Source organism: Hypomesus transpacificus, chromosome 17, assembly GCF_021917145.1.
Source record: "Hypomesus transpacificus isolate Combined female chromosome 17, fHypTra1, whole genome shotgun sequence".
In the NCBI taxonomy this organism is placed as follows: domain Eukaryota; kingdom Metazoa; phylum Chordata; class Actinopteri; order Osmeriformes; family Osmeridae; genus Hypomesus; species Hypomesus transpacificus.
The window spans coordinates 5,957,180-5,980,110 of record NC_061076.1 but is presented as its reverse complement, the minus strand read 5'-3'; the positions used below and the strand labels follow the sequence as shown (position 1 = coordinate 5,980,110).

The following is a 22,931-nucleotide window of genomic DNA, read 5'->3' as shown; positions in this document are numbered from 1 at the left end:
TCCTTTTAATAAACGCTTTTTAAATGTCCCTTATCGGACACTGTACTGTGGGGTGGATACCAACGCGATGCTGCGGGAACTTCACAACAGAGGAACCTACGCAATCAAGTAGCTTAAAGCTAGCTTTGAGGCTCACATTTTGGTGTGTCATTTTTGGACATACATATACAGAGCTAACCCACAAGCTACATCCCGTGTATCGTATTCGTTTAATTCAATTCATGTCTAGGTCTGGCTACTCTGCTAGCTAGCTAATCTGACTGGCTAACCAGTTGTCTTAGCAAACCAGTTAACATTAGCAGAGCTTGACCAGTCTAAAGTACATCTTAAGTCAGCGTAGAGCATGAATGATTGCATGGCAATGCAATGATTTGAGTTGTTGATGCAAACTAACTCCAGTGCCTAAAGTTACCGTCTTCAACCGTCTCCAGCACCAGTGCACGAATTAAACATCTCACTAAAAGTCAGACAACCATGGCATTAACTGAGGTAGACAATGGGTGCAATGGGGAGGATGGTGTTGGCGAGCCCGAAGTTATTACCAAAACAAGCGTCCTGGGAGGGTTCGGCGAGAGCGCTGAGACCCGTGCCCTTATAGCGAGTCTACCAGAGGCCTATGGAGACATGGTGTCAAGGGAGTCCTGTACAGAGAAATTCCTGGGTAAGTCTTCTCGTTTGACTGATTATACATAGTATTTACATGTGAATTTTTTTCTTGCACAACCAGTTACTGTTACACCATTTTACTATAACGACATGTTTGTTTTTGTGAAGTCATCATGGACCGTTACCAGGAGCAACCACATCTTCTGGACCCTCATTTGGGTAATGCAATGTTGCACGAGAAGCATTGAAGTGTGTGAAATTGCGATGTGGTTACTGTTTTACTTTTTAGTTCAGGACATAATCCCAGACTAACAGAACACTTCTACAATATACTACAGTTACAATCGACATTCTCTCTTGTCACAGAATGGATGTTGAACATGCTGTTGGACCTTGTGAGAAGTGAGAAGTCTCCCCCCTTACTGGCCCATCTGGGCTTTAAATTTCTCTACATCATCTCCAAGGTAACATAGGCTCCAGGAAGACTGTCCATCTTTCTCTGTCCCTGTGTCACATGCTTCTGTGATGATAATACTTTTTGGGGGTTAGGTGAGAGGCTACAAAGTCTTCATGCAGCTGCTTCCTCATGAGGTAGCCGATGTCCAGCCAGTTCTGGATCTCCTGTCGAGGCAAGACCCCAAAGATCCAGAGGTGAATGTCACCTTTATGAACCTTTTATTGTGCCTCGGCCATGAAAGGGCACAATGGATTGGTATTATTATATCTTCTGCAATCTCAAAATATGTCTGATTTTAGGCACGTGTATTCCTAAGCGGTTCCTTTATCTTGCTTCTGGTTTTGTTAGACATGGGAAACCCGTTACATGCTGCTTCTGTGGCTCTCGATGACCTGCCTCATACCCTTTGACCTCTGCCGTCTGGATGGTCATCTGGACCCAGAATCGGGCCAGGCCAGAGAGCCTATTATGGACCGCATCCTTGCTATCACCGAGGTAACATCAGCCCCTCCACAACATGCGTTTGGGTAAACAACCGCAAACTTTCATAAACATCTGTAGTGCTATAGTGATAAATGTTATAAATCTCTGTTATAGTTAATAACATGCTTTTTGTACTTTGCAGTCTTATCTCACAGTTAGTGATAAGTCCAGAGATGCTGCATCTGTTCTGGTATCAAAGTGAGTACAGAATATTTTTTTATTATTATAGTTGATGAACTTACAATGATGGACTTACAATATGCAATAGCAGGCATTGTAATCACTCACAGAACAAACCTCTGCTGAACTATAATACTTCATATTTAGTTATTCAAATTCTTACCAGAAGAGGGCAGTATTAGATAAATAGTTTCCAAACCAGTTCAGTCTCAGCTTCACTCTTCCTGTTGATATTGACATTGTCATGTCTGGTGACAGGTTTGTGACTCGTCCTGACGTGAAGCTGAGGCGCCTGGGAGACTTCCTGGACTGGAGCCTCACTACCATATCCCAGGCAGATGACCAGACCATGGAGGGGATAGTGGTGTTGGATGGGGCTATGCAATCTCTGGTAAAACACTCCCAAACACAAACCTGGCACTCATTCCTCACACCTATTTAATTGTGTGTGTGTGTGCGTTTGAGGAGTAATTGTGTGTATGCACGGTTAAACAGCCTCAACCTGTAATTTTTCAAGTGTCGCCGACAAGAGCCGACTTGACTGGTATGTTTCACATAATTGCTAGTGTGGTTGGGACAGGTGCATAGTACACCTGCTGCCTGCTGTAGGCTATCTGATAGCCAAGACAAAAGGATCCGCTTCAGTGTCTGTCTTATTAGGGACCTTGGAGCAAACCAGTCCCACGTAAAGAAAGTAGGTCTTTCGGACCAAAGTCCATTGAGATCGTCTCATTCTCTGGTCTCCTTTGGATGTTACTGGCACTTGACACACAATGACGGGTGTTGCTTGAGCCTAGGCTCATTGATCGCAACCTTCAAGTGTAATGTCATCGAGATTGGAACCAGTACTACAAGTTTGAAGCGTCCCTCCTTAACCTTTGGATCTGTGAGGTGGACATGTCTCTATCTGGTGCTTGGAGGCCTTCAAACAGGCTCTGTGTGTTCTGCTGGCCTGGAGGGCTTAAACATGCTCACAAGCTCGCAGTGTACAGCACCCCTTTAGAAAGGCACCAAGAACAGAAAATGGTGATGGAAGACAACGTTGTAAATGGACCGGATGATGTTCCAAGCATTCCATGTTGGTTGAATTCCCATTTAAAAGTAGTACAACCAGTGACTTAATGCCGTATGTTTCCAATATTTAGGACAGCTCATTCGATAGCGAGCCTGAAAATGGGCAGTGCATTGTACCTTACGGTATTCAGTATGTTTCTGGATTTTGAGACCAAATTGATGAGGTCCTCTGTCCAACAGGCCCAGATTTTCAAGCACGGAAAACGGGATGATTTCCTCCAGTACGGTAAGTTTCTCCACACGTCCCCGCGACTGAGCTCTCGGTGACCCTCCTCCCTCGCATTGCCAGCGACGGAACCAGTGAGCCTGTCCTCTCCCTCTTGCTTCCCAGCCCCGACCGTGCTGCAGTGCCTGGACCGGCGGCGTCTGTCGGAGAGCAGCCAGGCCATGTTGAGGAAGCTGGGGATCAAACTGGTCCAGAGACTGGGCCTCACCTTCCTCAAACCACGCCTGGCCAAGTGGAGGTCCGACAGGAGGGGTCCCCTTCACTTACATCTGTTGTCGAAAAAAGGCCACCTACTCGGCCGGACGTGTCCCTAAGTATTGTGTGTGTGTGTGTGTGTGTGTTTGTCAGATATCAAAGGGGGAACCGTTCGCTAGCATCCAACTTGTCTAGGAGTCCGTTGACCTCGACCGAGGACCCCGCGTCGCCTGTCGTGGACACTGAGGATCGGGAAGAGGACTATGACATTCCCGAGGAGGTGGAGAACGTCATTGGTGAGAACACCGTTTTGTCTCTGGTGCCCAGTCGGGTCCAGTGGGAAAGGCTGGCCCCCCTCGTGTGTTCAGATGGTAACGCTGGATGTGGTTTCACAGAGCAGCTGCTGGTGGGGCTGAAGGATAAGGAGACTATCGTTCGCTGGTCTGCCGCTAAAGGGTAAAATCATCTTGTTGTATTCGGTCGATCATAACCAAACATGGCTGCTTCAAAATGCAATTTTTAAGGTTATGTTTAGGTGTGACATTTCGCGCACCTCAAAACTCTCTCTTACGCATTGTTGAAGAATACGACAGGCTTTAGAAGCCACCCATTGACAGAGCGCGTGGATGATATTTTGTTATTTGTTGAGTGTTAGTGTTTCCGGTCGAGCCTACTGTGGCTACAGAGAGAATCAGTGTGCATAAAGGCACCTGCTGGGTCCTAATGCTAAAGTGTTGCTGTGATTTCTAATCAGAATTGGGAGGGTGACAGGAAGGCTTCCTAAGGAACTGGCCGACGAAGTGGTTGGATCGGTGCTGGACTGCTTCAGGTATACATCTGTCAATCCGTTTTCATAAGTCGCATTACTAAACAGGCCTACCTTTCGGTCATATACCTGTCAACCTCAACACTAAGGGAGGGTTGGGTGTGTTTGTTTTAGTTTCCAGGAAACAGACAATGCCTGGCACGGGGGCTGCCTGGCCCTGGCAGAGCTGGGCAGAAGAGGACTGCTGCTTCCCTCCAGGCTCCCAGATGGTATGACCTCATACACTAGTGGCACAGAGAAAATGCATGCGTTTGAGTTGTATATTTTTCTGTTTTCCTTTTATTTGGTGTCCTGTCATTCTTTAAACGTTGCAACAGTATCTGTTCCCACCACCACATAAACAGTACACCTGTCCGAAAAAATAATAATATATATATATATATATACAAAATATGTTATGTTTAAATAATATATAATTTTTATACAAAATCTTTCACCTTCTTCACGAGAAAACTGAAGAAACAATATGGAGGGCGTCCCTGACATTTACAGGCTTGACAGTGTTGTTAGTGTACAAACATGCTTTCAAACCATTCAATATTCTACATTTGTATATCCCCATTTTTCAAAAACACGTGTCAATATTTCAGAACTCACAGTGCCTTTTCCAAAGCCGTTTTTTTTCTCACTTCATTAAGACGTCTTATTGATTTATTCTGCATCTTTTACCCTTTCGCTGCAACCAACTGACTAGCTTTAACAGCAACGAGAAGCATGCAAAGTGCCTTTGTTGAAGTGATTTCATTGAATAGATCAAACCTATAATTAAGTGGTATAATGTAGTTTGTTTTGTGGGGTACCAATGAATGACCCGAATGAATTTATCCTTTCCTAATTTCTCAGTGTGAACCCTAATAATATAATATCATTCTATCTTTGCCTATTCAGTGCATGCACAGTAACACAATTCAGAGATCCCATCCAAGTATACGGCCACACCTAGCTACCACAAGTGTAATATCAATGACAACATTGAAATGGCCTTGTTTCAGGTCTTGGTAAACGTTCATTTATGATTCCCAAAGTTCTCCCGTAGTGAAGAGTCTTCCAGCAGGTGAGGTGTGACTGCCGAGGCAGCTCGGTGGGTCGTCAGCAGCGAGGCCGCTTCCTCAAGGCCCGACCGGCCTCCTTAGCCCTGCTCCTCTTGGCTGGCCTCTTTGAGGGAAGCGGGGCCTGTTCACTGCTTGACCGTTTCACCTGCTTGGCCCTGGGGCCCTGCTCTGTCCTGGCCTTATGGCCCTTCTGTGTGAGGGCTGGGGTGGTCTGGGGCGGAGGGCGGCTGTGGACAGGCTGTGTGGAGAGTTGTGACTCTTGGGGGCTGACTGCAGTACTGAGGCCACAGGAGAGGTTGGTTGAGCTGGCACCGGCCAGCTGGCACAGGGCCAGGGCTGCGGTCTGTCTCTGCTGGTCGCTAGGCTCCTTCCCAGACAGATTCTGGAGGAGGCCTCCAGGGGCGGCCAGGGTGGGGCCGAGGCCTGGGCTGCTGCCAACTGGAGCTCTCAGACTCAGGTTCAGTGGCAGGTCCTCCTGGATGGCTCCCGGACCAGGACAGCTCCCTCTGCTGGCGTGGAGGTCATTTCTGACGTCCTTGTCCTGGTGTCTTGTCGAGAGGTTCAGGGGGGCTATGTCTTCACCGCGTTCAGATGGAGAGTTGTTGCAGTCCTCGGAGACGGGTGTTGTGATCTCTGCGTTCTGCTCTGGTTGCCTGAGAGAAGTGGGGGAAAAAAAAGACATACTTATTTTAAACAATACAGCTTACGTTGATTGAATCACCATTTTCCCCAAAGCTTTCACAAAATGTGTCTTCCTTCCACGTTAGAGTCCCAAAAGGTTTCTACTAACCCTTCTCCCGGGCGCGTTCTTAGCTGCAAGCTCTTTGCGGTCTCATCCCTGCTCGCGTCTGCGCCGATGGGTTGCGCGGTCGGACCTGCGTCGCCCGATTGGCTGACCGCTTGCATCTCCCCCGGGACGCTACAGTGGGGGAACTCGGCGTGTCTCTGGCTCAACTGGGAGTGTCCGGGCCTGTCGGGTGAGCCCGAGGCAGCGCACCCCGCCATGGGGCTCAGCCTGGTGGGCTTGTCCCCTGCCGGCCCTTGGCGGTCCTCCTCCTTCTCGGCCGTGCCGGCGGGCTCACTGTGGAGACGATGGTGGAAGTAAAGGTCATAGTCCCGGAGCCCGGACCGGTACACGTCCAGAGGAAAGTACCTGGAGCCCGGGACTGGAATCTGGAGCTCGTGGGGCCGGTACAGGCCGTAGTGCACCGAGGGTGCCGGGTGAAGAGTGGGGCTGTATCGGTATGGGTACTGGGGGTAGAGGGAGGGGTGGGGGGGCTGGGCCAGGGGCTGAGCCAGCACTGGCCTCTGGGACTCCAGGAAGTCTCTGTGGTAGGGAGAGGGGTTCGACCCGTTCAGGTGAGGGTGTCCTGGGAGGAAGTAGTGTGGGTAGAAAGGGTGCAGGGGCCGCTCTGAGAACATGTAGTGGGAATATTCTGGAAGCATTTGAGCTGGGTGGGGCGTTTTAAAGGGCAACAATGGTCCCAGCGGGCCCCACGTGTAGGGAGGGTTGTCGGGTAACGGAGCGGGGATGGGCGGCTCCTCCGATTGGTGGATGGGTGACTTCATGTCGTCTGCTCTATCCCGATTGGGCGTGACTGTGGAGAAGGCTGAAGGGTGGGGCAAAGGCCTGTATTCTTTGTTCTCATTGGTTTCTTTGCTTGGCTTCAGGACACTGTGAGTGTCCAGTCGGACTGGGCTGACATGTTCCACGTCTATTTCCTCCTCCTTCTTCTCCTCCCCCTCCTCCTCCTTCTTCTCCTCCTCCTTCTCGTGTTCCCCGTCTTCTTGGCGGGGAGGGCTGGGGCTCCGGACCACAGGCTGGGGACAGGGGTCGTCGTTCGGAGCCAGAGGGCAAAGTTCACCCTTTTCCACGGGCTTGACCTGCCTGCCGACATGCCCGCCTTTCTGGGAGACCAGGGAGATGGAGTTCTTGCACAAGTTGTATTTCATGTGGTTGAAGAGGTGAGACTTCTCGTTGCAGGTGAAGGGGCACTGGAAGCACTGGTACTTGAAGGGCTTGCCTGGCGGTCGGGGGATGTAGTGGGGCCTCTTGGGCTTGCGCTCCTGGACGGCGTCCATCTCGGGTTCCTCTTTGCGCTCTTTTAGAGAAAGGACGACAGGTGGAGATGACGGGTTAGGGCTTAGCATTGCACACCCCAGACTCTTGACTCCTTCTCACACTTTGTCGAGGAACATGTCAGGCTTTAGAACCAACAATGGGCTGAGAGTGTAGATTTAGCTCGTCTTTCTCTCTGGGCCCTGACCTGAAGAGGATTAGCCTGCTAGTGTTGCCAGACCAGTGGAGCGTTGCTAACACAGGGAGCGTTGCTAACACCAGTAGAATGTAATGTCCCAAATGCTCAGGCAAATGCGTGAAATGGTGCACCCTGAGGCTAATCTATTCCAGTAACTGTGGCTTGGCCCTCATGTTGGGCAGCAAACACACTTGACAAGCGACAAAGCCCCGATACAGTAAGCAAACTACCCACATGTTTACATAGACTGAGTGTCCCACTTTGGACATGCTTAAGTGGTTGTTCCTACTTGCCTCTCCTGTCTATCTGTCTGTCTGTCTGTCTATTTCTAACTGTCTGTCTGTGGGCGAGGAGCCTAGCCGGGCAGCAGACAGGCCTGGAGGGCGTGCGTAGACTTGCGCCTCTCTCTCTCTCTCTCTCCTCTTGAAACCGCGCTCTCGGCTGCGTGGGAACCACCAGCCACCTGCTTCCCATGACTGCACCTGCAGACGGCTGCGTTAGACCCAACCCGATGACACATCCCCAGCCCCAGTGCGAGCGCGGCTATCGGGAGGGCCGGCCTACCTCCCAGGAAAGCCAAGAGGTGGAGCAGAGGGCCAGTCTAACACCCCTCCCCTCCCCAGAACAGCGGTGGAGATTCATCCGGAGGGACTTTCGGGCTGCCGAGATTTTTTTCCCCTGAACTGCCTCCTAGGGCCATGACTTAGGTGATGGGCGGTTCTTCTCCAGAAACCAGCTTGTCACGCGCTGTCGCAAGAAGTCGTCATTCAAGTTTCCGCCCTGGCGGAGCTCGTCGAGCCACTTCTCTCAGTCGGTTGGAAAAGGCTTTTCATTTTGGGACACAGCCTTTTTTTCACGTTTTTAGGGAGCCCAATCGAGTTGGAAGCCTTAATACATCAAATCTGTCCAAATCGGGGGTCATCGTCCTATGCACAGGGTTATCTGCGCCTTCTCGTTTAGTCGAAGTCATTCGACTACAATTGCCACAACTCCCCCACACCCTGAACCGGGTCTTTGCCTTGACTGTTAAAGTCGCTTGTAAGGTGTACTCAGGTCCTGTCTGTCTGAACGATATCTCCAGCAGGATATTCAGGCACACAGGTAACAGGTGCACTGGGACTGAGTTTCAACCCCTAACACATGGCTGGCAGCACTTAGCTCTACTAACACGACTTTGACAAAGGAAACGTGCTCTGCGTGATTGTAATCAACAAAATAAGCCGTGATTATCTCTCCCACAGTCTCGTCCACTATTCGCAGCGTCGCCAGCTGACTACCCTTAGTCGAATTTAGAAAAAGCAACGGTCTTACCTGCTTAGTTTACGCCTCCAGTGTTGGTCTCTCTGTGACTCTCAGTCTCACCCTTGGTATCCGGGAGAGATCTTCACCAAAGTACCTGCTAGAGTCCTCTGTGTGTTTGTGTGCGTGTGTGTCAGAGTGCACACGGCAGGTTGATCTCTAACAAGTGGTGAGTTGCTGTGTGTGAAGTCCTAGTGCTCTTGGGGGGGCGGGGCCTAATCCGAAGCACCAGGGCCCGGAGGCAACATTGATGCACCTGATATTAGTTAAGCCCCAAGCCATGATTTACATGATGGGAAAAACATTTTTTATTTCGTGGGAGAGACCACAAGGACATCAGCAGGATGGGTAGGGCGAAGCTCAGCTCTGCTCTCAAGTGTGCAGTCTAACGGCTATGACTCGGGAATATCGGGTCGAGTTAAATGCCGTAACTTTTATGTAGACCTTTTTAGTTCTAATAATCCACCAGCTGGAAGGGTTGAGAAATTGATATTTGCATCCTGGGAAAAATAAAGATGGTATTGCCTGCTTATCTGATATTATAACGACTTTCTCTGGTGTAAACTTAAGGGCTTTCATGAGGGGAATACTATGCCTAATCTCACACAGACAGTATCAGAGTGTTCTTTCTGCGGCACACGCCCGTGTGGTGGCTTCACCTGTCGCCTCGGCAACCGGCAAAGGAGGACAATTGTCAGGGGGCGGGATGAACAGATAATTTGTTTTACAAGTTTTCTTTCTCGCTCTTTTTTTTTTCTCCCTCCCTCTCTCTCTTTCTCTCTCTCTTGTTCTGTCTGTCTCCTTCTCTCACTCTCTGTCTCCCTGTCTCTCTCTCTCTCGTTCTCTCTCTCTCTCTCTTGTTCTCTCTTTGTGTCTCCCTCTGTGTGTCTCATCGCAGTGGTCCCGGTCATCCTGAAGGCACTGACCTACGAGGAGAAGAGGGGAGCGTGCAGCGTGGGCGCCAACGTGCGCGATGCGGCCTGCTACGTGTGCTGGGCCTTCGCCAGGGCCTACGAGCCGGTCGAGCTCAAGGCCTACGTCAACCAGATCGCCTGGTAAGTCTTCCTCCGCCCCCCCCCGCCCGGTCACCCCAGGCGGACGTGTGGTTTGACCCCTGACTGGGGAGAATGTCCCCTGGTAGTCAGCCCCCATAGGTGTGGAGGTCCACATTCAGTTTAGTTTGAGGCTTTGCAGACTTTTGCGTGTTCAACATGGAAATGAACCGATTGGATGTGAACCGATATGAACTGAAAGGAGATGCAGGTATGAACATCTTCTCATAACCTCGATAGTGCATTCTGTAGAGTGATTTATAACACAGGTACAACGCACGACCCTAGATCTGTAAGCAGTTACTTGCTGCCTGAAACCAGTTTTTCTATCCCCAGGTAACAGGTGGCTGCTTCTCTCTCTCTCTCTCTCTCTCTCTCTCTCTCTCTCTCTCTCTCTCTCTCTCTCTCTCTCTCTCTCTCTCTCTCTCTCTCTCTCTCTGTGTCTCTCTCTCTCTGTGTGTCTCTCTCTCTCTGTGTGTCTCTCTCTCTCTCTCTCTCTCTCTCTCTCTCTCTCTCTCTCTCTCTCTCTCTCTCTCTCTCTCTCTCTGTGTGTGTCTCTCTCTGTGTCTCTCTGTCTCTGTTGTTTAAATTTGTTTTCAACGGGAGCGTGTGTTTTTCTTTCTTCTTCTACCCGTTCGACAACACAGTGACATCTCCGAAGTCAACCTGAAGAGCCTTTTGTCTACACACGGACACAAAGCCGAACGCACACCTTCCCCAACACCCTGGGTGCGGTGGTGTCTCTGGGACAAAAGTTGCTCGTTGTCACGGCCGGTCGTCAACGACCTGTCTCCGAGGCCAGCTCGCAAGCCTCTGCCTGCTCTGATCCAGAGTAACCCTCCCCTAGCCAAGCCGCCACCTGCTAACACGTGTTCGGCTTGTTCTCAACCTCTTTTATTGGCGTCTCGTATCGCAAGCCGTTAATCTGTTCCGCGTGAAAGGCAGTGCGATCTGATCCCTATATAAGCGTGGCATGCTGGGAGTTGGAGTAGAACACGTAGAGCAGGGGGCTAATCTCCTTTTTGTGGGGATCGGGTTGAAACTTTTTGTTGTTGTTGAATGAACCCAAAATAGTGACCTGTTACTCCTCACCTGTCATGTAGGCCTGTTTTGTGTTAAGTGACTGCATGTTTCCAAAATCCGACGTTAGCATTAGACGTCATGCACTCTTTAACTTCTTTAACAGCGACATGTGTGGGCCTGTGAGCCCTGACTGTGCAGACCAGTAGTGTCGGTTTGACGAACCCACCTTCTCATCACACGCACACAAACGCGCGCACACACACCACCAGTAGCTCCCTCCCAGTCCCTCCAGCACTGCCAGGTTTCGCTTGTTGAGCCTGGTTTCGGTCGCCGTTTGGCACCAAATCTCAGGCAAGATGGGTCCTGCTCCTTATTCATCACTAGCTGATGACACCTTGACGCAACCTTAATGTAGCACACTTAAATGCAACAGTTTGTTTCACAGACACAGACACACACACCTACACACACACACACACCTACACACACACACGGGTGCAGTCTCTCTCACACACCGGCGCAGGATTCAGCATGTCCCCAAGACAGTGTCCTCAGCAGAATCCCATATCTCTGCTTTTTGTTCCCCCCCAGGCCACGAGTGGTCAGCACCCCCCGCACCACACACACACGCACACACAAGCAGGCCAAGAAAACAGAGCGATGAGCCGTTTCTCTCAGTCCAGCTGTGTCAGGGGTCCAGCTGTGTCAGGGTCCAGCTGTGTCAGGGTCCAGCTGTGTCAGGGTCCAGCTGTGTCAGGGTCTAGCTGTGTCAGGGTCCAGCTGTGTCAGGGGTCCAGCTGTGTCAGGGGTCCAGCTTTGTCAGGGGTCCAGCTTTGTCAGGGGTCCAGCTCTGTCAGGGTCCAGCTCTGTCAGGGTCTAGCCGTGTCAGGGGTCCAGCCGTGTCAGGGGTCCAGCTGTGTCAGGGCTCCAGCTGTGTCAGGGTCTAGCTGTGTCAGGGACTAGCTGTGTCAGGGACTAGCTGTGTCAGGGTCTAGCTGTGTCAGGGTATAGCTGTGTCAGGGGTCCAGCTGTGTCAGGGTCCAGCTTTGTCAGGGGTCCAGCTGTGTCAGGGTCCAGCTGTGTCAGGGGTCCAGCTGTGTCAGGGGTCCAGCTGTGTAAGGGGTCCAGCTGTGTCAGGGGTCTAGCTGTGTCAGGGTCCAGCTGTGTCAGGGTCCAGCTGTGTCAGGGTCCAGCTGTGTCAGGGTCCAGCTTTGTCAGGGTCCAGCTGTGTCATGGTCCAGCTTCCTGTCATTGTTCATTTGTCCCTCTGTCCACCCCCCCAGTGCTCTGGTCATCACGGCTGTGTTCGACAGAAACGTCAACTGCCGCAGAGCTGCATCGGTGAGGTCTTCAGGTTCAAATCAAATGCATACATTTCGTTTTAATATCGATACAAATACCCCACCCTAGTTGTTTACATTTTACCTACGATGACAGAGATGGGTAAGAAAATGAACCCCCCACGCCTAACTTTCTTTTTTCGCCTCCATCTCTTCTAGGCCGCTTTCCAGGAGAATGTTGGAAGACAGGTTTGTTGGCCCAGTTCGGTGGAAATTCATTCTTCTGTTACTCCTTCGTTGATTCACTTAGTTTCCATAGCAAATCATGAGTCCCACTCCTATTCTACTGTGATCTTATCAAATGCCGCAGAGCACAAGCCTGTGGTAGCCCCCACCATGTCTGGGCGGGCACACGCACACACACCAGTCTAGGTCTGCAGACTCCAGCCTGTGGACCGGCGAGTGTTTCTCCTCTGTTCTAGACACCTGGGTCTTCTTCCTCTGTTTTCTTCCTACAGGGAACCTTCCCTCACGGTATTGACATCTTAACAGCAGCTGATTACTTTGCCGTGGGGAATGTGACCAACTGCTACCTGTCCATCAGGTAAGCAACGACGAGATGGACGAGCAAGTGCATTCCCACTGCTTTTGATCTCCCCTCTCTCTGTTTCTGTCTCTCTCTCTCTCTCTCTCTGCCTCTCTCTCTCTCTTTCTCTGTCTCTCTCTCTCTCTGCCCCTCTCTCTCTCTGCCTCTCTCTCTGTCTCTCTCTCTGTCTGTCTCTCTGCCTCTCTCTCTCTCTGCCCCTCTCTCTCTCTGCCCCTCTCTCTCTCTGCCCCTCTCTCTCTCTGCCCCTCTCTCTCTCTGCCTCTCTCTCTCTCTGCCCCTCTCTCTCTCTGCCCCTCTCACCTCTCTCTCTCTCTCTCTCTCTCTCTCTCTCTCTCTGCCTCTCTCTCTCTCTCTGCCCCTCTCTCTCTCTCTCTCTCCTCTCCCTGCTTTCCTTCTTTCTCTCTGGCGCTCCCCTCTTGCTCTCATTCTCTCCGTCCGTCCTGTCATCTTTGGCATCTAAGGAATGAACCCAGAGTGCCACCAACAACAACCCTGCCTCTGACAGAAATGTGACCGTCAGCCCAAACATTCCATCGTTTACAAATGAACAATGAGAAAGATTTTAACCCCTCCGGGCATCCAACCACTACAGGTTCACGTTCAGTATTGAGGAAGCCAATCAAATGTAAAGCAGCCTGTTGGAAGGAATCCTTAAGCTTTTGTTTGGGGAATTGAGTTCGGGGTACTTGGTGCCTCTTCCCTCTCCCTTCCCTTTGACCAAATGCGATCACGTGAAACGGCTCCTGCTTAGCCTTAACCTGTAAAGAAGTGAACTATTGATGCCGTCCTTTCTCTGCCCTTTCCCCAGCGTCTACATCGCCAGCTTCCCAGAGTACACCAGGCCAATGATCCAGCACCTGGTAGCCATAAATATCAACCACTGGGATGGGTGAGGGGGCTCATACGTCTGGGTCGAGAGAGGAAACCGCGGGACTCGTTGATTTATTGGACCGGCGGTTTTGTTTTTGTGCTGAAGGGAATCCTATGTTTTGGTTGCAGGGTGATAAGAGAGCTAGCAACTAAGGCCCTTCATAACCTGACGCCTCAGGCCCCGGAATACATGGCCTCAACCGGTAAGTCATGTCACCTGTTCCCCGGCCCTGCAGTTAAGGTCAAATGAACGACTCGATAAACAGTGAACGGCTTCACCTTTGGGTTCAGTAAACTGGGGCTTCACTGACATTTACTGACATTAAAAAAAGTGACGTTTAATTCCAGTCAGACTTGTTGTGTTGGAAGCTCCCCTTTAGCCTTTCCGGGAGTAAGAATCCTGGATAGTTTGGTTTCTCCCTAAACTGTATTCGGGGGTTCCCTTCTTAGTTTTGCCTCAGCTGTTGCCAATGGCGATGGGCATCGACCTCCACGGTCGTCATGGAGCCATCCTGGCCTGTGCTGAGATCAGCCACGCCCTCTACAAGCTCGCCGCAAACTCCAACAGGTAGCCCCCCCCCCCCCCCCCCCCGCGCAACCCAACCAACCAATCCGACAGCCCAGGGCTCAGCCAACCGCCTACTTAACAACGCCCTGCTTCTTTGCGCAGAACATTCATCTCTCACACCGTCCTAAAATCAAAGACAATTTGAGTTTTAATGCTTATGTTGGTATGCACTGGATTCAGCGTGTGTGTTCTTTCACCCGCAGGCCCTTGACTAGCTTAATATCCTCAGAGTGTGTGGAGGGACTGAAAAACATTCACCAGAAGGTTCGTTTTTTGGTCGTCTAACCCAACAAACATGTAGAATGCTGCCCCCCCCAGTTTATCTGTGTCCGGATTGGGTGTAGCTCAGTGGGGAGTTTAAGGTTAGGTTCCAGGTTCAAATCCCCCCTCTGTATGTCACTTTTGATACTAGTGCGTTGCTCATGAATACAGTGTCATTATTGCCTCGACTGTACACATCTCCCCGTGAACTGGCTTGTTTTGTTGTCCCCTCCAGCTGTTTGACAGGAAGCAGTACAGGTGAGCACTCTTCCCGTCTCCAGTACCAGCGAATAGCTAAATGGACCCCGTAGTCTTTGCTAGTTAGCCCGTCGCTAACCCGGGGTGTGTTGTGTACGCAGGGGTTTCGGCGGAGAGCTAATGAGACCGGCAGGTATGTACGGTCCCCGACCGCTAGGACAAACCCCACATCGGGATGTCTGTGGGGGGAACCAATGGGGGCGCGTGCCACACACCACAACGTGGCTGGACCTGTCTCTTCTCCCTCCCTGCAGTGTGTACTCTGATTCAGAAGCTGTCCCTCTCCAAGATGCCCTTCAAGGACGACCCTGTCATCGGTGAGTCTGCGTGGGGGGGGTCCGGGGTGACCCTGGCAGGGCCTTGGTTGTGGGGGCGGGGTGGTGGTGGTGTAGCGGCACCTAACACCGTTTCTGGCTTTCAGCTGGCTGGCAGTGGCTGATTGACGACAGCCTGAAGAGCCTACATCTCCTCTCCAGCGGAGTCCGGGACGGTGTGAAGGTACCATCCATCCAGACCACCTCAGTCCCTGTATCTCTGCCCCCCGACGGGGCCAGTAAGTCCCCTATCTGTCTGACTGCGGTCCCCCCCCCTTTCCCCCTCTGTAGGAGGCGGTGGTGCAGGCCCTGGCTGCCCTGTGTGAGGAGTACTACCAGGCCCAGCCTGGCAAGGCGGACGCTCAGATGCAGGGTGAGTAGGGGTGGACGCAGCGAGGCGCAAAACCTCCACGATCGCGTCAGTGCTGTGGTTCTATGGGATACGACTGTAACGTGTGTGTGCGCAGAGGTGCTGGTGGCCCAGTATATCGCGTCTCTGAAGAGTCCAGAGGTGCTGACTCGCTGTGGCGCTGCGCTGGCCCTGGGCTCCCAGCCCAGATTTATGATCCACGGCAAACTGCAGCCGGTGTGTACCCTTATGTGTGTGTGTGTGTGTTTGCACATCTGTGTGTGTTCAGTGCCTCTTCAAGATCAGGTCCCTCCAGGCCTCCTCCTGACACGTGTGCATAAGGTCATTCACGTGTGTGTCTGTGTGTGTGTTAGATCCTGGAGGGGCTCCAAAAGGCATGCGTCATCACCCGGAAAGAAGGGAGCTTCACCGAGGCAAGGAGAGACGCCATCCGAGCCCTAGCCCAGTGAGTGTCGCCCCCCCCCCCCCCCCGCGTCCCTCCTCCATCGTTCTCCCCTCGCTCCTCCCCTTCCCGTGACTTCCTTCCCCCCCCCCCTCCTCTCTCCCTCTGCCTCCCTCCTCTCTCCTTGACCTCCGCCTGGTCATTCATCGCCGTCTCTCTCTCTTCCACCCAGGGTGTGTGTGAAGGTCGGCGTGCGTGCCCAGGGTTCGGCAGACTCGGCGCTGTGTGCGGCGAACGTGACGGAGGTGTACGGAGCTCTGTTGGACTGCATGAGGGACTACACCACCGACAGCAGGGGAGACGTCGGGGCCTGGTGAGGCCCGCACACACACACACACACACACACACACACACACACACACACACGCAGTTTCTTCTGCCCAGAGGGGGTGGAATGTTCCCCAGCAGGACTCCTGGTGCCTGGCTCTCTGGTGGCCCTGGGCGATGCTTACCTGCACCCAGGAATGTCACCAGACTTGTCACTAGATCTGTCTGTCTCTCTCTCTATCTCTCTCTCTCTCTCTGTCAATGTCTCTCTCTCTCCCGCTCTCGCTCTATCTCTCTCTCTTTGTCTCTCTCTCTCTGTGTCTCTGTCTCTCTCTCTCTGTCTCTCTCTCTGTCTATCTCTCTCTCTCTCTCTCTCTCTTTGTCAATGTCTCTCTCTCTCCCGCTCTCGCTCTATCTCTCTCTCTTTGTCTCTCTCTCTCTGTGTCTCTGTCTCTGTCTCTCTCCCTGTCTCTCTTCCGGTCGCTGCTCCCCCCCCCCCCCAGGCTATGCCAGCCCGTGCTTGCCTGACGCCAGGACACAGTCAGGCCCCGAGGGAGAGTTCTAGAGTCGTCCTGGAGCGCGGCGACAGCGCCCAGCCCGGCGTCGTAGGGGACACCTTCCCTCATAGCCCGCGGCAGCGTGCACCTGTTTCTGCCTGCGCCGGGCTGTTTGAGCCTCATTTGGGTATTAAGCCGTACAAACCAGTTACATGACAAGTTGGATCCAGTGTGTGTGTGGGTGGGGCGGTGGTATGTACATGCACGCGGGGAGTCAGGTAGCTGAGCAGTTAGGGAATCGGGCTAGTCGTCCGAAGGTCGCCAGTTCGATTCTCGGCCGTGCCAAATGACATTCTGTCCTTGGGCAAGGCACTTCACCCTACTTGCCTCAGGGGGAATGTCCCTGTACTCACTGCAAGTCGCTCTGGATAAGAGCGTCGGCCAAATGACTCAATGTAAATGTCAATGCTTATCCTCCATGCGTGTCCTCTCTCTAGGGTCAGAGAGGCAGCGATGACCAGTCTGATGGAGGTTACTCTCCTGGTGGCCAGCCACGCCCCGGAGCTCCTCGCTCCACATCTGTGAGTGACCAACACTGGGAGTCTTCACACAGCTGATTCATCATCGCCATGACAGACCCTCTCAAACTGGTCTCCTTCTCCCTCTCTCTCCCTCTCTCCCTCTCTTTCTCCCTCTCTCGCTCTCTCTCTCGCTCTCTCTCTCTCTCTCCTCCCGCTCCCTCCAGCGTGAAGCGCACGATGTGCTGTCTGGCCCAGCAGGCAGCAGAGAAGATCGACCGCTACAGAGCTCACGCTGGCTCCGTCTTCCTGCGTCTCGTCCACAGCTCCCAGCCCGCAGTGCCACACATCCCCCACCGGGAGGAGCTGCTGAGCATCTTCCCCCTGTGAGTTCGAGCCCGCCCACCCCTCGGTCTGTGTTGTTGGAACTTGGCAGAGCCTGACTGGATTTAGCACACAGACACACACACACACACACACACCTGGGTCCGTTTTCTGTTTGGGGGAGGCTGGCTCTGACGATGTTATTAGGAAATGTTTACTTGGATGACTGTCAGGTGACCTTTCGCAAAAGGTCCCCACAAACGGCTTTGACTAATCCTACCTTTTAGCAGCCGGTCACGACTTGAAGAAGGGCCGTCAAGCTTTCGGTCGCTAAGGTGCACAATGGCTCATGGAATTTAGGAATCTGAAAGCTGGTACCCTGAAAGTTTAGAGGGGAAAAGTCTTTTTTTTTCCCCGTTTTCAAAGCCCAAAACCCAAGAGGGAAGATACCTGCAGTGGCTAAAACGGTGTGGGAGGCAGCTAAATACCTTCAAGATCAACAACAACAACTTCTGTCTGCTCCAACGTAGCTACTGTACTGTAGTTGGCTGATCTGTTCTCATTTTCCAGCCAAGGCCAATGTTAGATAACTGGATTTCAAAGGGACGGTTACTATGAAGCGTTTTAAACGCTGACAATCGACTGTAGTGGTCGCTGTGGAAATCTGTGCGCTTCAATGATTGTTTCGTCTCCTTCCTTGTTGATTTGAATATTCTAAATATATCTCCACTGCATATTGCGATCCCTTTTGCCTCGAGGTATCACTGTCAGAATTCCACACTCACTGGGTATTATGCTGCTTGTACAGCAGATTACAGTAGCACCCACTGTACAAGCGAGCGCAGCAACAATAACTCATGTGGGCGGGCGGGGCCTTTTGCGAAAAAGTCCATTTCAGTTCCTGCAGTTTCAGCAGAACATGGGGTGGGGACAGCCTTGGGGGGGGTGGGGGGGGGGGGGGGGGGGGGGGGGGGGGTTGTGGCTTTGACAGGCACCTTTGCTCTGAGTGAAACCTGTGTGTGTGTTTCAGGGAGGAGGCGGAGAGCTTGAACTGGAATGCTCCCTCGCAGGCCTTCCCTCGCATCACCCAGCTCCTTCACCTGGCCCAGTACCAGTACGACGCTCTGCTGGGCCTCACCGTGTCTGTGGGCGGCCTCACCGAGTCCACGGTAACCACCCCCACCCCCCCCCCCCCCCCTTCCCGCCCTTCCCCAACACGACCCGGAACTACAAATGGGCCCTTGTGTTTGTATTGTATTTTAATTTTTTTAAGGCCTGTTGTTGCTGATGTCGTTTGCTTTCATGGTCTTATTTGAACCAAACGTGCCTTTCGTGAAGCACTGTGTGACTTGGCTCGGTGAAAAGGGGCTCTGTGAAAATCCAGTTGCCTTAACTAACGACAGCCGAGCCCTTTCAGCTGCTGGCCTGCACAGCCATGTCCTGAGAGTCCCACCGCTGGTCTGGGGTGACCCGTCTCTGGGCAGGAGGACCGCAGCTCGTCGTTGGTGTCATTCTCTCCCTGCTGAACGTCCCCCACAGGGTGGCGTCAACTGCTGCCGGTTGTTATTGGGAAGCTAGGCGTCACTTTGTCCAACAGAGGGAGCCAGACATTGTTGTGCGGCTCGTACAGTATTGTGCAAGAGCCTAAGGCTCCCATGATCTTTGACTAGAATACGCACTTTAAATATGTTTTTTTTGGGGGGGGTCTTCTGTACTGGTGCTGCAGTATAAAAGTACAATGTTGAGACTTGTATTTGTTTTGTCTTTTCATGATGTCTTGAAGCATTTTTTTGCTCGACGTTGACATTTTGGTTTTGTGCCCCTACGACTTTTGCACAGTAATGTATGTGTAGTCCACTGCGTGCGGAGGAACTTTGCTGCTTTCTCAAAAAGCCTGAAGGGTCAGGTCGTTGTCCTCCAGCGTGTATCTGCTTTCACCTTGAAAACAATGTGAGTGCAGCTAAAGCCGTGGCCAGAACCAGTCACACGGATCAAATTCACGTGAAACTGACATAGCGGAAATTGGTCTGAGGTGAGTCCCTCCCACGTGATACCATGCGTCACATGGAGGAATAAAAACGTGTAAAAAAACAACAAAAAACAAAACACGTCGGCCCCTTCCCACTCCCCGACCCCCAGGTCCCCGTCACTCTGCAGGCCCCCACCGGAGGGCCCCAGGCTGGGCCTCAGACCGAGCCCTGGCCCAGCCCAGTCCTCCCCCAGACCTGTGAGAGCCTATCCCCCTCCCCTCTGTGGGGTTTGGCCCTGGGGGACATTCACTCACCATGATTTGTGGAGGATTTTGGTTATTTTTAAACATCACTGTTTCGTGGACGTCACCAAGAAAAACATGGCGAAGGGGCTTTACGCGGTGCAGCGAGGTTAGTAAAGCACCGTTTCAGCTGCCAACAGAGGCTGTAAACGTCCTCCCCGGGAGCCCATCTAGCCGTGTCTGCTTCTCTCTCCACTGCCTTCACTCTCTCTTTCTCTCCTCTCGCTCCTCCTTCTCTCCCTCTTTCATCCTTCCCCCCCCCCCCCCCTTCTCCGTCCCTGTCTATGGAGGCACCCAGAGCCCAGGTCAGGTAGGCAGGGGGGTTACGGGGCTGGGTGGGCTGGATAGGCAACGTCCGTGGCTGGGTCCGAGCGTTCTCACAGCCCCGTAGACCCAGAGCGATGGAGCCCTCCTGGAGGCTCCTCTCCTGGACAGGCTGTCCCGCCAAACGCACCAGGAGTGCCACGTCGCGGTGGCTTCCCGTTAAGCGGGGATCGGCTGTTGCGTAAGACGTCGGGGATGATTGATGCCAGCACAGCGTGTCGATTCCCCCGCTCCAAACGACGACGCCCCGTCTCAGCGTGACTGTTTTTCCCCAAATCTGCCCATTTTCAGACGTGCTCAATAAATATTGAGAAGAGCTCTCGTGTTATGTTATTCCAGCGTCCTGTTTTGGATTTCCAACTGTTCTCACGACCATGGTTCTACGGGGTTGCGTGCGTGCGTGTGCTGGTGCTTAACGGTCCTCTCCCTCTCCCCCAGGTGCGTTTCTCCTCCCAGTCACTGTTTGACCACCTGAAGGAGATCCAGCAGGACAGGGCCGCCCTGGGCCAGTTTGAGAACACACTGCTGTCCATCTTCAGAGACCACCTTCACAATGACCGGTACACACACACACACGCTCTCCCACCACGAGCAGCCTTGCGTGGGTCCTGCTTGGCTGCTCGGAGGGTAACGCGATGCTCTCCTCTCCGCAGGGTTTCCATCCCCTTCCTGAAGATGCTGGACCAGATGTTGGCCAACAGCTGTTTCGAGATCTTCACCTCGGAAGACGAGTGAGTGGTGGTCCTCAGAGATCTCCCTGTGGGTCCCCCCCCAAAAGCGCCGTAATGCAGGAAGACGATTCGGCATCGAGTAGTAACATGGATCTGTCCCTTTCTCTTCCTCCCTCAGTCACCCATTTGGTGTGGACTTGCTCGCGCTCTGCAAAGACGAGATCAGGAAGTCCAAGGACGTCCACAAGTTGCGCTCCTGTGTGGCTGTGTACGTATCATCCCTTGTAACACACACGCACACAACACAGCTTGCGTTGCACTAACGTGACATGTCTTGTTATACGATTCTCTCCCCTTCCCTCTGCAGGTTCTGTGGGATGGTCCAGTTTCAGGGGGAGATCAGGCGGAAGGTTCTGTTCCAGCTCCTGTTGCTCCTCTGCCACCCGTTCCCTGTGGTGGGTCCTGCTCTCTCAGTCTGGTCCCTTCTAGATACTTCTATCACATTCTAGATATTCTGTCTGTCCCATTTTTCATACTGTCTGGTTCATTCTAGATACTCTGTCTGGTTCATTCTAGATACTTCCATCACATTCTAGATACCCTGTCCCATTCTAGATGCTTCCATAACATTCTAGATACTCTGTCTGGCCCATTCCAGATCTGGGCATGGCTGTCATGGTTCTCCATCATGTGTGCCTACTTCAGTACGTAGCCCAAGGCAGCCCTCACAGGTCCGTCTCCCTCTGCCTGCAGATCAGGAAGTCCACGGCCAGCCAGGTGTACGAGATGCTGCTGACCTACGACGACGTCATCGACCCCTCGGTGCTGGACGACGTCACGACTCGGCTGAGCGACACCAACTGGTCAGTGGTCAGCGGCGCTGCGGTGGCTCAGGTCGATCGGTCGTCGTGCCGAGTGACACGTTTCATGTGATGCTGTCTGCGCATACGCCGAAACACTGTTCTCTGTCGCCCCCCCCCCCCCCCTCTCTCAGGGAAAGTGACATCGCCACGGTGAGGAGCCACAGGAACCAGATCTGTGAATTGTTAGGGGTTCGACCACCCCAGCTGGTCACTAAGGTAACTTTGTGTGTGAGTGGTTCCTCTAAAGCAGGGGTTCTCAACCCCTGGTCCTCAGGGACCCCCTGTCCTGCATTTTTTTGATGTTTCCCTGCTCCAACACACTTGATTCAAATGAATGGGTCGTTATCCAGCTCTGCAGAAGCCTGCTTATGGCCATTAATTGGAATCAGGTGTGTTGGAGCAGAGAACCATCTAAAAAAATGCAGGACAGGGGGTTCCTGAGGACCAGGGTTGGGAACCCCTGCTCTGAAGGCACATGCTAGTTGCAGTGCCGCACGCTCATTTCTGGGTTGCGAACCGAAAACGTTAGCACATGTCGGATTGATGAGCCTAAGAACCCACGCTCGCTTCCCTTTGCCAAACCCTGGTTCACTCTGCCATGGAGCTGACACTTCATAAGGGCTCCTCAGTCACAAACACAGTTTTAACCTTCAGTGAGACGCCATAAGGGATTTGATTTGTATTGTGTTGTACCAAAGCAAATGTGGTCCATGCTCTGGCTCCCAGCCACGTCTGTGTAAGCTGAGTGTCTCTCCTCTGTCTCCAGAGCCACGTCCAGTAGTGCACAAAGACGCGTGCCTTCCCTCGATGGACACAATACAAACCCAGAAGGAAGAGCTGTGCATGACGTAGCACTTCCTGGAGCTGTCTGTTGACCTGAGTGCACTGGTCCGTCTGTTTGCCTGAACACAGAACGTTTAGAAGAAGAACAAGGTTGGCTCTGTTGAGATTATCATTGTCATGTCATAGTCATTGAATAAACACACAAAAGAACTGTTGCCTGTCCGTTTATGCAGCCTACGAATAATGACGATGGTCAAATGTTTTTCTTGTTCTGAGTTGTGGGAAACAGAGTGCATAAGAGGTGCTGGCCCAGTCTGGTATGACTGCTTACTTAATTACAGGAGGGAGGGGAACTAGCTGGCCTTTAGCTGGCTGGAACCAGTGCCCACAAAAACACAGGCAGGTGAGACAGTAACTGGAGCTCGTCAGTATCATTATACTCCAGGGAAACGGCTGCCATTTAGAGGGTAGTGGAGAGTTTAGACAGCTCTTTCCGGCTCCTGTATCCTATGAAACCTTACTTCGAGTTAGCGGAGGTGCCAGAGGCTGGAGGAGGACCAGGGGAGAGTGGAGCCATCCTCCCACCGTCCAGAGAAGGAACTGTGGGCACTGAGTCACCGTGGGTCCAGGCTGTCTCATTAGAGCCTGAGAGAGGGCCGCATTGTCTCAGCCAACTAAGCTTGCTTGTCCCACGCAAACAAAGGTGGGATT

The 22,931-nt window shown here is 52.5% G+C and overlaps 2 protein-coding genes across 2 annotated transcripts; one reads left to right on the top strand and one right to left on the bottom strand.

Annotated features, from left to right (window-relative positions):
- The first annotated feature begins 60 nt into the window (after nt 1-60).
- tbcd (tubulin folding cofactor D) lies at nt 61-22,430 on the top strand. The gene is made up of 39 exons (XM_047037580.1): nt 61-661; nt 775-825; nt 973-1,070; nt 1,156-1,257; nt 1,412-1,558; nt 1,689-1,744; nt 1,985-2,117; nt 2,981-3,026; nt 3,132-3,264; nt 3,375-3,517; nt 3,617-3,677; nt 3,976-4,050; nt 4,162-4,256; nt 9,555-9,711; nt 12,015-12,072; nt 12,231-12,260; nt 12,530-12,615; nt 13,427-13,507; nt 13,618-13,691; nt 13,939-14,056; nt 14,260-14,320; nt 14,553-14,575; nt 14,677-14,708; nt 14,830-14,892; nt 14,997-15,073; nt 15,181-15,262; nt 15,357-15,475; nt 15,613-15,704; nt 15,874-16,014; nt 16,963-17,046; nt 17,211-17,369; nt 18,338-18,476; nt 20,342-20,463; nt 20,557-20,634; nt 20,753-20,842; nt 20,942-21,029; nt 21,328-21,437; nt 21,569-21,653; nt 22,204-22,430. Exons 1-39 carry the CDS (start codon nt 475-477, stop codon nt 22,216-22,218), a joined length of 3,591 nt encoding a protein of 1,196 aa, XP_046893536.1. The 5' UTR covers nt 61-474; the 3' UTR covers nt 22,219-22,430.
- On the bottom strand, nt 4,309-9,437 carry znf750 (zinc finger protein 750). Its single transcript, XM_047037581.1, has 3 exons — nt 8,669-9,437; nt 5,890-7,201; nt 4,309-5,752 (listed from the first exon to the last, which is right to left on the bottom strand). Exons 2-3 carry the CDS (start codon nt 7,179-7,181, stop codon nt 5,137-5,139), a joined length of 1,908 nt encoding a protein of 635 aa, XP_046893537.1. The 5' UTR covers nt 7,182-7,201; nt 8,669-9,437; the 3' UTR covers nt 4,309-5,136.
- Nucleotides 22,431-22,931: the final 501 nt, after the last annotated feature.

Excerpts from the sequence above, each read along its gene's own strand:
- tbcd (XM_047037580.1), top strand. The coding sequence starts at position 475 with ATGGCATTAACTGAGGTAGACAATGGGTGCAATGGGGAGGATGGTGTT. Across the intron at positions 826-972 it reads TCTTCTGGACCCTCATTTGG|AATGGATGTTGAACATGCTG; the intron begins GTAATGCAATGT and ends CTCTTGTCACAG. Across the intron at positions 4,051-4,161 it reads TCGGTGCTGGACTGCTTCAG|TTTCCAGGAAACAGACAATG; the intron begins GTATACATCTGT and ends TGTTTGTTTTAG.
- znf750 (XM_047037581.1), bottom strand. The coding sequence starts at position 7,181 with ATGGACGCCGTCCAGGAGCGCAAGCCCAAGAGGCCCCACTACATCCCC. Across the intron at positions 5,753-5,889 it reads AGAACGCGCCCGGGAGAAGG|GCAACCAGAGCAGAACGCAG; the intron begins GTTAGTAGAAAC and ends CACTTCTCTCAG.